Source organism: Hypomesus nipponensis, chromosome 28 (genome assembly GCF_054491055.1).
Source record: "Hypomesus nipponensis isolate SF chromosome 28, ASM5449105v1, whole genome shotgun sequence".
In the NCBI taxonomy this organism is placed as follows: domain Eukaryota; kingdom Metazoa; phylum Chordata; class Actinopteri; order Osmeriformes; family Osmeridae; genus Hypomesus; species Hypomesus nipponensis.
The window spans coordinates 13,286,898-13,303,867 of NC_140388.1; the positions used below are offsets into that span (position 1 = coordinate 13,286,898).

The window sequence follows — 16,970 nt, forward strand, 5'->3', positions numbered from 1 at the left end:
TTGCCCAGGGTCGCTCAGACCCAGAAGAGTTCCTGTGAGCATACAGAGCCACTGCACATGCCTACGCTCCCCTCCTGCACCTCGTCCACCTCCCACACACCAACCTTCAGCTCAACCCTCACCCCCCACAGGGCTTTGCTGTTATTTTCAAGCCCCAAAATGACCCCACACCTGCAGGCCAACAGCTCAATAGTCTCCCTGACAGCCCAGCCACAGCTGTCGCCTGACCAACCGGGTCACTTCCATCCCACTGTCCCCAAAATAAGATGGGCATGCCTCCCATGTCAGGCCTGTAAGCCCGTCGTTAGCCGAGCTTACACCATCGCAGCAGAGCACAAGAGGAGCTGACGTTTCTCTCACACTTCACTTACAGGTTGTAAGTTAAGCCCAATAAAGCATGGAAAACGCCCCAAAATATATCTTAAAGACTAACTGGAACTGCTCTGTGATACAAGGTGAAACACATACCAGGACACTAACAAATCTAATGAGATTAGTGCTAGCTGAACAACAACAAGGTCCACTGTTTGGACCCTAGACAACGTCAATGTAAACGATCATATTGCTATCGGCTTTGTCTGCTCACTGACACACGGCCAATATTGAAGTTGGTGCAGTCAGGACAAACAGAACTGCACCACAAACAGCAAGAACAGACTGGAGAACTTTCTACTGCTGCAGAGGAAAGAACTATGGAACACTAGAAAGCATTGACTCTGCCATTTTGACTAAACAGGTTGTGCAAGCATGCAGACAGCAGCATGGATGTGTTGAATGGTGTTGTCAGAAGCCTGGTGCAAAGGTCACATTGAGTCACATTCAAAACCATCATTTCATTTGACCGATGAAATTATTTGAAAATAAACCAAAGCAGGAGAGATGAAAGCTAGCAGTTTTCACAGTGTTTTTCACAGACAGTGAGACTGCTTTAACTAGCTCTCCAGCCTGTGACATGTGTTCCCTTCCTGTCTTGCCATTCTCCCTTTTTCTTCTCTTTGGGCCCCAGCCTCATCCCCAGCCCCCAGCCTCATCCCCAGCCTCAGCCCCCAGCCTCATATAAGCAGAGCTTCCTCCCTCCTTGCTGTCTGACTTGATGAGCGACAGATAACTGCTGTGTGACATGATCTCTATTGGGGACAATAAAGATTAAAAAGTCCAGACAAACAGACACACACACATGAAAGAGTCGAGAAAAATCGCTCTGTGGCTTTTAATGTTGCCATGGTGAAGAAGGGCTCAAACATAAGAGTGATTGTGTTTGATGGTCGAGGTGGGACGCTTAGGCACGGCTTTCTCTGACTCCCCCCTCCCCACTGACACACCCACAGCCTTCTGACTCCTCCCCCTCCCCCCTCCCCACTGACACACCCACAGCCTTCTGACTCCTCCCCCTCCCCCCTCCCCACTGACACACCCACAGCCTTCTGACTCCTCCCCCCTCCCCACTGACACACCCACAGCCTTCTGACTCCTCCCCCTCCCCACTGACACACCCACAGCCTTCTGACTCCTCCCCCCTCCCCACTGACACACCCACAGCCTTCTGACTCCTCCCCCTTCCCACTGACACACCCACAGCCTTCTGACTCCTCCCCCTCCCCCCTCCCCACTGACACACCCACAGCCTTCTGACTCCTCCCCCCTCCCCACTGACACACCCACAGCCTTCTGACTCCTCCCCCCTCCCCACTGACACACCCACAGCCTTCTGACTCCTCCCCCTCCCCACTGACACACCCACAGCCTTCTGACTCCCCCCCTCCCCACTGACACACCCACAGCCTTCTGACTCCTCCCCCTCCCCACTGACACACCCACAGCCTTCTGACTCCTCCCCCCTTCCCACTGACACACCCACAGCCTTCTGACTCCTCCCCCCTCCCCACTGACACACCCACAGCCTTCTGACTCCTCCCCCTCCCCCCTCCCCACTGACACACCCACAGCCTTCTGACTCCCCCCCTCCCCACTGACACACCCACAGCCTTCTGACTCCCCCCCTCCCCACTGACACACCCACAGCCTTCTGACTCCTCCCCCCTCCCCACTGACACACCCACAGCCTTCTGACTCCTCCCCCTCCCCACTGACACACCCACAGCCTTCTGACTCCTCCCCCTCCCCACTGACACACCCACAGCCTTCTGACTCCCCCCCCCCCCTCCAGGCTTGACTGCATGGGGCATAGTTATCGTCATGGAAAAGCTCTTCATTATAATTCCAGAAGTTGCTATGTGGGTGATCTAAGATGACCCACATTTCCATTCAGACAACGTGATGCTCTGTTTCCAGGACACCAGGGTGACAAGGAGTCCTGAAGGATCTGAAGAGCTGCTGAAGTTCACCTGAACCCCACAGGTGTGGACAACATCAGGTCTCCTGCAGTAAACACAGCTTCATGGACCAACATCTAGAGTGATAGTAGTGGTACAGGTAGTATCAAACACTCCTGGGAGGGATGGCAGGGATGGCACTACAGGAGTGCTGACAGCAGGACTGTGTGTGGGAACTGTAAACTGTTGCGAGATGTATAGATTACAATACTGTTAGAACACAGGCGTCCACAGCTAGTCAAGTTCTGCTTTCGCTGTTTTTGCTAAACAACACACACACACACACAAAACACACACACACAAAACCACTCAAAGTGTGTGAACATGGTACCACTCCAGACATGTCCTTCATACACCCTTCAGCAGAGTGAAGAGGCGGAGCACCACTGGTTATCCATCTCTTTTGTCCTATGAAAACAAGAGAAAGTCAACCACGCTGCCTGTTCACTAACCCCACCCTACCCCAACACAACCTGCTGCATGAATCACTCCCTGTACACTACGCCCAGGAAAACAACCAGCCAGCTGTAAAGAGCAGAGCAAGGCATAGTCATCATTTAAACGTGTCTACCAACACAAATGTGGAGCTTCTCAATGGGCCAGGCATTGAGCGATTCACAACAACAAATGCAGTTCTTTCACATGGGGATTCGATCTACTCTTCACAATGAGAACTGTCTTGGATAACATGGAACAGGAAATGATGTGTGCTGTACATACTATCCTCTGTATCAATAGATATCATGAGTGAGCACTTGTTTCAATGGCATACAGTCTCCTACAGAAACAAAGGACATGAATGTCAAGTCATTTCTATATGTGGGGGGAAGAGAGAGAGATATGTGGGGGGAAGAGAGAGAGATATGTGGGGGGAAGAGAGAGAGAGAGAGAGAGAGAGAGAGAGAGAGAGAGAGAGAGAGAGAGAGAGAGAGAGAGAGAGAGATCCCACAATCAGTTATAGAGGGCTGCTACTTTGCTAAGGTACAGAATCTATATGCAGGTACAAAGGGTGACATAACATATTACAATATCATGTTATTTGTACATAATGTTTATGTTTCATATGTTATATGAAATTGATTCTGTATTCTTTGGATAAATAAAAATCGTGAAGCGCACGTAAAACGGTTGGGAGATATCTAATCTATCTATTATCCTACAGATACTCATATCTTCTTTATGGTAATGATAGAGCCATCATCAGCCTGCACTACGCTTGTAAGATTGGAGTCCTACATAAGTTAACTTGCAAATGTACCGCCCGCATAATAGATGTCAATCAGCTAAGCCAAGTTGTTGCCTGTGTGGAACAATTTATTTCCCGTGACGTTTCTCTAAATCCTCGCCATGCAGTGTCTCAATACAACGCTGTGAAATTCACACAACACCACTGAAAATTCCGTGACATTGTTTTGGCTTGAATTGGCAACAGCAAACGGGCTCTGGGGCATTCACGCAGGGTACGCACGGATGCATCTACCACATTTGGAGATGATCGTCGAGAATGCAGTTCTATGCGCATGCTCAGTTGAGTAGCTCCAAATACCATCGCCACATGAAAGATCATTGACTAAGCCGACATAGCAGAAAGACACATGCGCTAAACTCCGGTCCACATCCACTGTTGTCCGGTCAAACCGCGACTCCCGCCCAAGTACACTTTAAATGGCTGAAGGTGTACCGATTGTCAACTCTATCGTTTATCGAGCTGATTCATAATGGTAGACAATGCCCCGAGGGACAATTACAATGTTAAAACTTAATGGCGACGCACGTGCAGTACCCTCTCACAGTGGACCCCAGTGATAGTGGCTACTTGGGACATTGTTTCTATTGTCTCCAATTTAGCTACAGTTCCAAACAACGCAGGCTGAGAACAAAAACGAATATCCTGCTCCTCGTGCCGTTGGCTGTGTAAGATATAACGAGTAATTGTCATAAGCGCTGCTGTGATGTGCGTTATGTTGAAATGACTGAAAACAACATTTGTGAATGAAGACTTACTGGGCCTGTTTCTCAAGACTGTTGGTTTATGGGCAGTTTACTCAACCCGTAATAAGCTATGATTTCGAAATCACAACAAAAAATTCAACAGATAGTCATCGAGGTCATGGCAGAAATCCTACTACTGAAATCTACTTACCAGCGGTGAATGCGACACCAAAATACGTGTCGTTCCCTTTTCTCAATGTAAAATATCTTTCCCCGAACGTCTGTTGTGCTGGTCGCCGCGTGGGTTCTCGTGGGTTAGTGGAGACAAGGAGATTCCGACACTCAGTCCCGAATGTTGCTCCGCATCCGAATCAAACAACCATGTTGCTGTGAATGTCTCTCGCGTGCATCCGGGCGTTTGGGGGATCAGCGTCGGTGGCTCAGGACAGCTTTGGATGAGGAAGGGAAAACGCGTTTGCGTGCGTGAGATTGAGAAATTTGCGTGTGTGAGAGAGCGCTGTGGTCTTGTAGGTTAGGGCGTAGTGTTGGTTTGGTGAGACAGACAGACCCCTCTCAGAATTGTCTGGTTTCGTCAAGGCCACTGCGGGCTAAGCTACTGCATGCCGTCTTTACCAGATATATAATTATATGTACACTATCTCACGTGGTGAACGTTATGGTCTCGTGTCGGTGCACACTCGACCTGTAGGCTAGACTATCAATGGTCGACACGAGACATGCTTTGTAAATACAAAAATATTCCCTTTGAACAAACGTTCAGTTGTTCAAATCATTTCCCAGGACAAGTTGTAAGCGATTGTCTAACAATAAGACGAATGACTTGGGTTCTCACCATTAAAAAATCACTCAGTCACGAAAAAGACGCCGAAATGATCCGAATACCTTTTAATATGGTGAATATAATATGGCATTTCCTTTAATGGTCGTACGGCCACGTGCGACCGTGGTATAGACACAGAATGTTACGTAACTGCAGTGAACAGCAACGCGCGAGAGGGAGGGGGAGATCGCACTGTGTTCAGCTGGATACTATGTCCCCTGAATGTATAGTGCAAAAAAAAAAAAAACTCTCTTTTTATGTAAAAAATAAAGAAATGCCTCATTTTGTTCAGTCACCAACACTTCACAACACAGTCTACATATAGCCTATGACTAATTAATTTGATCTCCACCTATTTACCAGACTATAGCAAAGCTAGTTTCCAAATGGTCTGTAAATAAACGTCTAGCCAGGGGCCGTAATATGCTCCATCTCTCATGAATAAACCGTATGGCCTACCAAGCCGTGGAAAACATGATGCTACCTTGGTGTAACTTTCAATGAATGGATAGAGTATGCAATAAACCTGGAGTCAATTAAAATAACTTGTAATATATTTTTTCTAAATGTTTTTCTATTGGCTACTGAAAAGAAAACATCCATGCGATTACCACAGGCGCACGTGCGGAGGGTGCGCTGTGCATCGTAAAGCGACCTGACGAACATATTACAAATATCACAGTCCTCTTACAGTTACAGGAAATTGAGTTCTTGGTCTTGTCACGTTTATACTAGACTAAGTAAGAATTGTTTAGTCTATCTTTAGTTTTTCTAGGCTGTGTACCTTCTGGGTCTCACGTTTACAGCTTAAGGCATGATCATTTTGACTGACAGATTCAATTTTTTGATTTGTAATTTGATAATATAAATTAATATGCATTATTTGGCAGCATTTTACAGCGCATTGAATAATAATCGTAGTTGTACTGTGCAAGGCAAGTTTTAGTCATAACTATGTTATTATTTAAATCATTAACCAGTTTTGAGGGGTAAATTACTATTATCACTACTGGCTTGTACACTTTTAAAATTGCACAATAAAGATAACTTTTTGATTCTATGTTTACTGTGGTGCCTCTGTCACGAGCCCCTTGTGTGATCCTCCCACTCAATCATGTTCAGTCTCGTCCGCCGTGGTTTCGCTGCTCTGAATTAAAGACTACATTACCCACAACGTTACCTCAAACGCGATCGAACAGTGATGCATGACTTCCCTGACCGCTTTACCCCTGTGTGTTTCCCTAACTCGTGATGATTTAATTTATTTTATATAATTTCTATTGAGCAGTCTCATTAACCATTGCCGAATTGATTCACTCAGTCATTGATTAAGTACATTACCCCCATTTATGTAATTATTTTAATCAAATTAATGTGTTTATAAAGCCATTTGTTGAGCAACGTTTGTTGATTAATACTTATAGTTTTTAGTGTGAAACATTTTGGAGATCCTTCTTGGTCCTGGTGGCTATATAGTACAGTGCAGTACTCATCATATGACTTGAATTAGCCTGTTCCATGTTCAATAAAAAGTTTGCAATTCTTTTTCTGTCCAGATGGAGGCCATCCGGAGCCAATCTCTGTTCGGAGAGAGGGAGACACACTGTTCAGAACTACACTGAACAAGTACAGTCACTGCCATGGGGACAGAACATCCCAGAATAGTGTTGACTTGTCTTAGCAGACAGTGATAGATGTTTACCGGTGGGGTGGATGATAGGCCCAGTACCAGATCTGTATCTTTGATGACAACAGACTCACAGGAGGAGGTAGTCTTAAAGAGGTAGTTTTAAACACTAAGCCCCTATCATCCACAAGGAACCAGACAAGCACACAACGCAATGGAAAAGCACTATTAGTCACTATTTGTGACTAATCACTATTTGTGACGAATCTTTCTAACACAGCAGTTCTTGACAACGGTTGAAAGCAACAGTCACCACTAGAGGGCAGCAGTGCTTCAAGCAGCAGCATCGCAGGGAGCGGAGCTGTGGGACCAGTTTAATGAAACCTGCGGGGTATGTCGCCCCTTGCCTCACATCATTAGCTTGTGGAAGAAATGACATTTCATATGTGCTTATGTTATCACAATCAGTACATCTGCTATTATCTTATCATCTGTTCATCTATTCTGATTTATTATCTATTCATGTGTTTCTACGTTAACCTGCTGTGTTCTGATGACACAGTTAGATTATGTAGCCTAATATACCAGCCTATAATAACAAACCCTTTTGTAAAAACTTATTTTGTTTTAATCTCATTTGTTTTTGTTTGCTAGGTAACATATATAACAGCCAAAATGTAACAAGCTCACAAACGTAATACAATTTAAAAACAACTCCACCCCGAAATATTGTAAAATATTAATTTTGTTACAAATAAATAGCCTTTAAGATGTATTTGAAATTTAAGAAAATTATATAACATTATTGAAATGGTTTCATCATGGTTTTGTATTCACATTCACTACTAGAAAATTATTTAAAAGTGATTGTACTTGAACTTCGATTTATTTTTTCATAATGTAATGCAATTTTAACCCTTTCAGTCCACACCGACGCGGCCACCATAATCTATGGGACACATCCTGTAGCCCTCCCTGCCCCCGCTGCTGTCACCGTCACCCACGCTCAACATGGCGGCCTCTGTTTCACCGCTACTACGCTACTCCTTCCGTATCCGTTATGGTTCATCACTAAACCATCCATGCTGTCGTGTCAGATTGCAAATGCACAGAAAATGCGAATGCCAGCGAAGACATTTTCATCCGTCGGGAAGCAGGTAAGAGGACCGCGTCTGAGGGATGTGGTGGGGTGAAGGGTAAACCGTCACGTGTGTGATGATGTGAGAGCCAGCTAACTGCGTTGCAGGAGGCAGGTGCAGGTTTGGGTATATCACGAGTTCTGATTTTAAGCCTGATAGGACTTATGTTGTAAACAAACGCGTTGAGGTTGTATAATAACAATCTGTACTGCCAGCTGAAATAGCTTGCAGCTCGGTAATATGAGTCAAGGTTGACAAGGTTAGCCTACAATTATAGTGGGATGGCTTGACCATGCGCAGGTTGCCAAATATAATGCCTGTTGTTAGCGCCTCCTAGCCTATTCTCAGTGGATAAAGGTTTTGCCCTTTTGCCTTTTATCAAATTATAACTCCCTGTAAAAAGAAATGTCACAAGATATAATTCACAGTTAAATTATCAATTTAATGTCTGCCCAGTGTATTAGCATTGTTTTCTTTTTTGGGGGGGAACGCTGCGCGCGCGTGTACAGACATGCAGCTGTGGTGCTCTCGGGGACAGATCTTGCTCGGCAGATCCACAGAGAGATCCAACGAGAGGTGGAGGAGCTGGTCGCCCAGGGCAACATGAGGCCTCACCTGGGGGTGGTGTTGGTGGGGGATGACCCCGCCAGCCGCACCTACGTCCGGAACAAGACCAGAGCCGCCAGCATTCTGGGTCTGTATATCAGGAATTCACAGCTGGTTATAATTGGACAGTTTATCATGTTTAAACCTAGAGCTGCTGTGTTTTTTGTATTGTTTTCCATACCAGTGGTATCAATGCTAATGAACCAGTAACAAGCCGCTTAGCCAACATTGGTACACTGCCCTCTGCTGGCAGGCTGTCTTATGGCGACAGCAGCATTTAAAACCGGGACCGTTTTGGTGGTTGACAGTAGATCCTGAACACATGTTGATTTACGAACAACAGCCGGCCAGCATAAACGTTTGTTCATGGCAGACAGCTAACGTCTTGGTTACTAGGGCTTGCTTTCTGTTGCTATGGATATTAATATCTGTGTGGTATATGTGTGTGTGTGTGTGTGTTCTCCAGGTATCTCCAGTGACACGGTGCTGAGGCCCAGCTCTGTCTCTCAGGAGGAGCTGCTGGAGCTGATTGACAAAATGAACCGAGACTGGAAGATCAGCGGCCTGCTGGTGCAGCTGCCCCTGCCAGGTGAACCCTAACCCTGCCAGGTTAACCCTAACCCTGCCAGGTGAACCCTAACCCTGCCAGGTGAACCCTAACCCTGCCAGGTGAACCCTAACCCTGCCAGGTTAACCCTAACCCTGCCAGGTGAACCCTAACCCTGCCAGGTTAACCCTAACCCTGCCAGGTGAACCCTAACCCTGCCAGGTGAACCTTTAACCCTAACCCTGCCAGGTGAACCCTAACCCTGCCAGGTTAACCCTAGCCCTGCCAGGTGAACCCTTAACTCTAACCCTGCCAGGTGAACCCTTAACTCTAACCCTGCCAGGTGAACCCTTAACCCTAACCCTGCCAGGTGAACCCTAACCCTGCCAGGTGAACCCTTAACCCTAACCCTGCCAGGTGAACCCTTAACCCTAACCCTGCCAGGTGAACCCTAACCCTGCCAGGTGAACCCTAACCCTTAACCCTAACCCTGCCAGGTGAACCCTAACCCTGTCATGTGAACCCTAACCCTTAACCCTAACCCTGCCAGGTGAACCCTAACCCTTAACCCTAACCCTGCCGGGTGAACCCTAACCCTTAACCCTAACCCTGCCGGGTGAACCCTAACCCTTAACCCTATGTTAAGTAGAGCAGCTGTTTGGGAATCTACGTGAACGTCCGTGCCTCCCCAGGTCACATCAACGAGAGGGCGGTGTGCAACGCCATCGCCCCAGAGAAGGACGTGGACGGCTTCCACATCGTGAACATCGGGAAGCTGTGCCTGGACCAGAGGGCCATGGTGCCAGCCACCCCAGCAGCTGTGTGGGAGATCCTCCACAGAGCCGGTCAGCCCAGCGCCTCCTCAACACGCTGGGATCTCACAGCTCAGAGGGCCAGGGGGGGATGGAAAACAACATGAAACACTATAAATAAATACAAAAGCGTAATTTTCACTTGAAGTAATGCCATCTGCCAAATGATGGTTAGTTAAGGTAAAAAAAAAAAAAACTCACTCCATGGTTCATCTGTTATATGGAGGACCAAAGTACTCAAAATGTCACTTGTTAATGTTAAAGTGCTTCCATGATAAGAATGCAAGGTAAGGTTGGACATAATGGAATATGTTTTATTATATACAGTACACTGTTATGTACATGTTTAGGGAAATGATACATGGCTCTGTAATATCATACGCTGTTCTGATAAGGGGCCTGGCAAACCTCGTCCACTAGGTGGCAGTAACAGACTATATTTCAAAACTTAAAGTTTTACCCTGAGAAATTAAGTGATCTGAATGACGTACCCTGGGAGACAGTGAACAAAAAAATTATTTCTGGGAAATTGTACATGAAATGAATAGGTGCTCGCCACTTTTCCCCAAGAAGCATTGATGTGTAGATGATGTGTGTGATGTGTACTTGATGTGTGTGTGATGGTGTGTGATGTGTAGATGATGTGTGTGTGATGGTGTGTGATGTGTACATGATGTGTGTGTGATGGTGTGCTCCCTGTGATTGGCTCAGGCATCGAGACCGTGGGGAAGAATGTGCTGGTGGCAGGCCGCTCCAAGAATGTGGGGATGCCCATCGCTATGCTGCTGCACTCGGACCGGACGCACGAGAGACCTGGAGGTGAGGGCTTTGTGTCAGATTGTGTGTGTGTTTGATGGTATGCGTGTGTGTGTGTGTGTGACTTGAAGCTAATGTTGGTTAGATTGCACAAGAAACTATCTGGAATACGTATGAGCAATATCAAAACATTCCTACATGCGTACCAAGAATGTGGTATTTATTTGCCTCAATTTCCTTCTCACAGAAGCATTTGTCTGGGGGCAGTAAGGAGGTTAGGAGAGTTATGACAAGATGCTGGAACAATTGGCTGTGTTGCAACACCTTGTAGAGGGAGGGGAGAGGGAGAGGGAGAGAAAGTGGAAGAAGAAGTAAGGAGAGGGAGAGCTTAGAGAGATTAATGGACTGCTGATGATTCTTCCATAAATGGTCACATGACCTTGGGAGGCAAATCTTATATTATGTTATATTAGTCTGATACTAACATACCCTAAAAGTGTGTATGTTCTGTATATGGAACACTGCAGTTCCTTACTAGATTAACATAGATATCTCACTAATGGATTCAAATAACCTCACAGATACATGTAGTTCTGTTGATGACATCATCCTAGTTGGTAGTTTGTCTGTTCCGGTTGAATGCCAAGCAGGTAACAAGGACATCGAGACTGGAACAGCCAGTCACAAACATGCACAAACACATGGTCACACACACATACCTATTTTAAAAAGGACAGGTGTGTGTGTGAAAGATAAAACAAAGTATTTTTTGGGGGGGGGGGGTTCCACTGATGAACTTAAGGAACACCGTTTTTTCATGAAATAAAATCTACTTGAGGAGGTACATAAAATAAGTGTTTATTAGAACTATACGCTACATGGAACCAAACTAAGAGTACAGAATGCTCAGATCAAGTATGTGGATATCAGGAGGTTTTGCTGTGCTATGACTTGTCTTCATTCCTGTTCTCCAAAATCTTAATTCACTCGCACACACACACACACGCACGCACGCACGCACACACACACACACACACGCACGCACACACACACGCACGCACGCACGCACACACACACACACACCTAGCAGCCAGCATTGTGTTATTTGACCCACCCAGTCTTTGGAAACCTTTCCTGGGTCAGGGAGTCTACACAAAGCCCTTCCATGGGACTCTATTTATTTAAGAAGAAGTCATTGAATGACTATAATATAAACAATATGCAAGGTCTGAAGTATTCTCCGGCATTGGCTATCAGCCTGGTAAGTGAGTTGTAGCCAGGGAGAGAGCCGGCACTCAGCCAGCCTGGGCGCCGGCTGGCCCAGGAGGACTCACACTTCCTCTGCAGTTTCGTAGAACCGTGTCAGTTACTCCATTATAATTATCAGTCATTTTAGACTCATCCCTCAACACGAAGAAGGCAAATCTTGAACAAAAATTCCTTAAAACATGCCCCAGGAGTGAAATACCTGAATCTTATTTACGTGTGCCTTGGAGGGACACAGAAAGTAATAATTTTTGATAATTCATGCTTCACCTGGTACAGTACCCTACATGTCCCCACAGTATAACGCCATGGTAACCATAATCAGTGAACACCACGGCAACCATACACAGTAAATGCCATGGTAACCATGTAAACTATAAACCCTTCAGGTGACACCACAGTAACCATGGTTACATGTCCCCTCAGGTGACGCCACGGTAACCATGGCTCACAGGTGCACTCCCAGAGAGAGGCTGAGAGAACTGGCCAGCCTGGCGGACATCCTGATCGCAGCCGCAGGTACCGTCACCTTGACAACCGTAAACTAGGCAGTGCATTCAGGATGTGACGTGACCCTCGTGTGTTGCAGGAGTCCCAGGGTTGATCACAGCAGACATGGTGAAGGAGGGAGCGGCCGTTATAGACGTGGGGATTAACCGTGTCCGGGACGCTGCCACCGGGAAGCTACGCCTGGTGGGGGACGTGGACTTTGAGGGTAATCAATACAAATACATTCAAATACAAGTGATCCATCAATAGAAATGAATTGAAAATGTAGTTTAACCAGCATGTGTGTGTGTGTGTCTCCGGCAGGTGTGAAGGAGAAGGCGGGGTTCATCACCCCTGTTCCTGGAGGGGTGGGGCCTGTGACAGTGGCTATGCTAATGAGGAATACTGTGACTGCTGCCAGAAATGCCCTGACACACTGAGATGTCTCCTACACAGGTTCATACATACAGTACTAGTGGGCCGTGTACTGTGTTGACATGCAGAGGAGTTTGTGCAGTGAGTTGGGCATCAGATTCAGCTATAATGCAGTCAACACACATCCACTGGGGACTTTGTATTCTTTGATGTCTGATTTGGATGAACTTGTCCTGTTGCAAAACTCTGAATTCATCCGTGGATGCTGACATTTTGTTGATGATTATTTATTTTGGTATTTATTTATTTGTTGTAGTTTTTTTCTTTACTAATTTTATTGAAGGTTTTTGTGATTTGTATTTTTTCTACTGAAACTTGTGCTCTGCTCAGAATGTTAGAGATATGACATTTTAAGATTGTTTGACAACAAAAGGGACCGAATATAAGCTTTATGCGTGAATTAATAGCCTACTGTGTCATTTAATCTTTTCTAAGCTGTCAGGATTTCCCAAACAAGTACTTCAATGTCATCAGACTACTTTCATGAGATCATTCTCAGTATGGGCCTAGTTGTTGTACAATCATGTGTAACCAGACAAAAACCTTGTTGAACATTCTCACTTTATGATGAAAAAAGTCAGTTAAGTGAGACATGTCTGCCTTCATAGAAACTGAACCTGTCAAAAACTTCCTGGTTTGACTGTATACATCCGACCCTCAGAGCCCATATTGTGAGAACAGCTGCCATGCAGACAACCGCATTATCATTGATGCAACAACCGGAGGTGAACAGACAAGCTCCATCAAAACCCATTTTCTGTGAAAGCTTGCACTTATTCACCCCTTAGAGCCACGTCCCACACACACACACACACCTGACACACCTCAAACACGCACATGTCTTACACACACCACACACACACACACACCCTCTTGATGAGCAGTCTCTGTCCCTGCATGCAGTAACGAGGGGGCGGGTGAGGGAGAGAACAGGATGCATACGTAAACCTTTTGATCTTGAAAAAAGAAGCGCTTTCAGAAACATTCCAGTGCTCCTATTGGGTGTTTGAGTTATCTCTGAGATGCTTCTAAAGAGTATAAAAGCCCCGAGCTGGACCATCCCCTCACGCTGCATCGGAGGACCAGGCAAACAGACCAAACCGCCAGGCGTTGAAGGACTACCAGACTACTATAACAGAAACATGCAGAAAGGTATGTTTCATCAAACTGAGCTCTTCTGAGTAGCATGGAGGAGGCAGAGAAATCCCCTCCACTGCCCTGTTCATGCAACTAACCAATCAGACGTCTTGGTATTGATTCATTGTAATATTTGAAGTTTTTGGTGTTTACTGTGATTTCACACAATGTTAAAGATGTTATAGAAGAAGAAAAAATACCCATTATTATTCAACAATACCATGCAAATTAGGACAATGATTTGTACTATGTAGGACAGAGCTAGGTTTACGCAAGATTGTAATACCTTTAACACCAGCTTGTTCATTGTGTTGTTGGGTGGAGCACACATGAGATTAGGAGGCTCCATGGCTTTAGTGGAAATAAATACATTTATCAAATCATTCTCACATAGACAAAAACTCGTTGGGCACCGGTGCTTTAAAGCCATATAATCTGCTTCCTCTAAGAATGTAGGCTACAATGCTACACGACAACAAGTTGGGTGTTTTTCAAAGTGGAAAATCAGTTTCCAAACTCTGAAATGTTTCAAATCCAGAGCCACCGGGCAGAAAGTGTGTAAAGAATGTTGTTTTACAAAGGAATTATTGTACATGTTCCATTTATATATGATGTGTTAAACAGAGAGACGAGACGAGACAAGAGACGAGTGTTAAACAGATAGTAAGGTTGTCCATTTATCAATGAAAACGTGAAATTAAATGTTATTTAAGGTCTTTGGGGATTGCAAATGACTGTCAAGCTTCAGAGCATGAAAGTCATTTTGACACTGTGGTTCAAAACGTCAGATGAATACGACTAGTTCCAAGTAACCAAGCCATTTCTGTCCTCCCTTCTCCGTCCGTGTCACAGCCATGTCCTGGTTGACGGCCATACTGATCCTCGCAGCCACAGCAGTCCGATCATCTGAACCCTCCAGCAACCTCACGCAGCAGACACCACACCCGCACGTCTCCGCACCCACGCACACAGTCAATGGTACGCAACACTACAGTTTCAGTACAAAAAAACAAGCATTCTTTTCTTCTGTTAATGGGTTTCACATTTCAGCTGAACGGTGCATGTAACGTCTTGTTCGATTTCAGCATTCTCTGTAGTTCATCTGACATGTACCGTGCAGGTCCTGCTGAGGCAGAGTTGTGCTATTGTGTTTCTCTCAGTCTTCTTTATACACATGTGTTTGTTTTCAGGGAGCTTGGAGGAGCCACGAGTTCTGAGAATGTCCAGGCCGTGCCGGGAGGAACACACAGGGTACTGTAAGAATGGACAGTGCATGTACCCACAAGACAGCGACGAGCCGTCCTGCATGTAAGTCATGAGCTTGTTGAGTCAGTGAGCGAAATATTGAATGACAGAAACTCAGGTTCCTGATGATTTCTAACGTGGTGTTTGGTTTGTTCGCAGGTGTGAGCCCCCCTACGTGGGAGACCGCTGCATGTTTGTTTACATCGTGAATCCCTCCCAGTCTGACTCCAGCATGGAGGGGCTGATTGGAATCCTTCTTGGCATGGCTTTCCTCCTGTGCTTCCTGGGGATCGCCGTCTACTGCTGCCTCAGGAAACGGTACGATCACATGATCACATTCTCATCTGGATCAAAGCGTCTGTTAGTTGAACACATCGGCCTGGCTGGGCCAGAGCGTCCCCAGGTCCCTTCTTCACACCCTGCCTCGTGTGTGAGGCAGACGCCAAGTCCAATCTGTAGTTGAACTCAGGAGACACTGAGATCTTTTGATGAGGGAGTGATGATCTTGTGGTCTACTTAAACTTTATTTACTACTAATCTGGTTTATTTTCTTATTTCTCCGGTAAATAATGATGTATGATATCTGTTTTTTCAGGTGTAAAACACCCTCTCCACCCTATAAACCCTACGGCTCAGAGAATTCAGTTTGAAGGTCGTGGGTTCTTCATCATCATCATCATCCTCATTGCTCTTAATGTATTGCTCTTCGTACTTTTCCATGCTTGGGCTTGAAAAATACGGGCTATTTATTGTCTAAATTAAATCATTGTGTGATAACATGTATTTAATGTTTTTTTAAATAAACCTTTTCTCCTAAATACTCTTTGTATTTGGTCACAATTTGAACAGGATCACTGAGCATGTATCCAGGTGCATTACATGCAGGGGTGGAGGGTTATCAAGTGGTTTAACACATTTAGAAAAACAAATAATGGTCCAGCAGGGGGCAGTATAGCAGTACGTATCCATGGGCACGCCGGGTGGATTATTAGTGGACTTCTCATGTTGTTGATGAAAGTGTTTCAGGATTACCTGACAACTGACCTGTTTTAGTTCCTCACCCCTAAACACCTAATTGCCATTAGGTGGATCAACATGATCTAAACCACTAGTGCACAAACACAAATCCCTACATGGTTCTGAAGATGCTCTGGGACATTATTCATAAGTGTAAAAACTACAATAGCTCTCAAATTATGAATCAATTATAAGTAAGAGTGATGAGTGAGAGTAGCCTGACTTGAGGTAAAAACTGACAGGCCACACACACACACACACACACACACACACATGCGGATGCACAAACCCTGAGCATGAATTCAAATTGTGTTCTTTTACTTCACGCAGTTAAACACACTGTGCATGCTAACCTGGTCATTTCACTTCCTCTGCCATTTAAAGGGGAACAATAGTTAACGACCCGTGTCTTAACATCCAACTAAGTACCTTTTAAGGAATTATCCATGTTAATAATTGAACAAACACTCACATAAACATTAGGACAGTCTTTTTTCAACAACATATGATATTCCTGGACACATACTGGATCCCACACGGGGGCTTTGTCCAGGGTTCAGGTGGGCGCCCACTCAGCATGGATAACATGTCTGTATCCACAGGAACACTCATCCATGCACGGGCACACTACTTAGAGGGCTATTTAAACAGCCTTGCAGCAAAACAATCCTCTGAAGTACTAATGAGATAAAGGCTTATTTCCACTTTAACAGGTCTGATTTGACAGAGAATTTGGACAAGTGTCCATGTGTGTGTATATAAGCACTGACATGCAGACATAAAATACA

The 16,970-nt window shown here is 45.4% G+C and overlaps 3 protein-coding genes across 4 annotated transcripts in view; 2 read left to right on the top strand and 1 right to left on the bottom strand.

Annotated features, from left to right (window-relative positions):
• Window positions 1–4,822, bottom strand: part of slc20a2 (solute carrier family 20 member 2) — a 32,723-nt gene extending 27,901 nt beyond the window's left edge. The window contains exon 1 of the mRNA XM_084694942.1: window positions 4,477–4,822. The gene's annotated coding sequence lies outside the window, so the exon portion shown is untranslated. The remainder of the gene's footprint in view (window positions 1–4,476) is intronic.
• A 1,923-nt stretch (window positions 4,823–6,745) lies between these two features.
• On the top strand, window positions 6,746–13,187 carry LOC146220140 (bifunctional methylenetetrahydrofolate dehydrogenase/cyclohydrolase 2, mitochondrial-like). 2 transcript variants are annotated; one of them, XM_084694994.1, is made up of 10 exons: window positions 6,746–6,889; window positions 7,014–7,124; window positions 7,658–7,890; window positions 8,382–8,566; window positions 8,945–9,067; window positions 9,718–9,870; window positions 10,549–10,656; window positions 12,286–12,378; window positions 12,449–12,574; window positions 12,673–13,187. In XM_084694994.1, exons 3-10 carry the CDS (start codon window positions 7,745–7,747, stop codon window positions 12,786–12,788), a joined length of 1,050 nt encoding a protein of 349 aa, XP_084551120.1. In that variant the 5' UTR covers window positions 6,746–6,889; window positions 7,014–7,124; window positions 7,658–7,744; the 3' UTR covers window positions 12,789–13,187. The 2 variants fall into 2 exon arrangements, with proteins under 2 accessions (XP_084551120.1, XP_084551119.1); XM_084694993.1 differs by having other exon boundaries at window positions 6,864–7,124.
• A 607-nt stretch (window positions 13,188–13,794) lies between these two features.
• On the top strand, window positions 13,795–15,983 carry epgn (epithelial mitogen homolog (mouse)). The gene is made up of 5 exons (XM_084694995.1): window positions 13,795–13,935; window positions 14,773–14,898; window positions 15,111–15,228; window positions 15,325–15,483; window positions 15,761–15,983. The coding sequence occupies exons 1-5, from the start codon at window positions 13,806–13,808 to the stop codon at window positions 15,813–15,815; spliced, it is 588 nt and encodes a 195-aa protein (XP_084551121.1). The 5' UTR covers window positions 13,795–13,805; the 3' UTR covers window positions 15,816–15,983.
• Window positions 15,984–16,970: the final 987 nt, after the last annotated feature.

Excerpts from the sequence above, each read along its gene's own strand:
- epgn (XM_084694995.1), top strand. The coding sequence starts at position 13,806 with ATGCTTCTAAAGAGTATAAAAGCCCCGAGCTGGACCATCCCCTCACGC. Across the intron at positions 13,936-14,772 it reads TAACAGAAACATGCAGAAAG|CCATGTCCTGGTTGACGGCC; the intron begins GTATGTTTCATC and ends TCCGTGTCACAG. Across the intron at positions 15,229-15,324 it reads AGCGACGAGCCGTCCTGCAT|GTGTGAGCCCCCCTACGTGG; the intron begins GTAAGTCATGAG and ends GTTTGTTCGCAG.
- LOC146220140 (XM_084694994.1), top strand. The coding sequence starts at position 7,745 with ATGGCGGCCTCTGTTTCACCGCTACTACGCTACTCCTTCCGTATCCGT. Across the intron at positions 9,871-10,548 it reads GGAGATCCTCCACAGAGCCG|GCATCGAGACCGTGGGGAAG; the intron begins GTCAGCCCAGCG and ends TGATTGGCTCAG. Across the intron at positions 12,575-12,672 it reads GGGGGACGTGGACTTTGAGG|GTGTGAAGGAGAAGGCGGGG; the intron begins GTAATCAATACA and ends TGTCTCCGGCAG.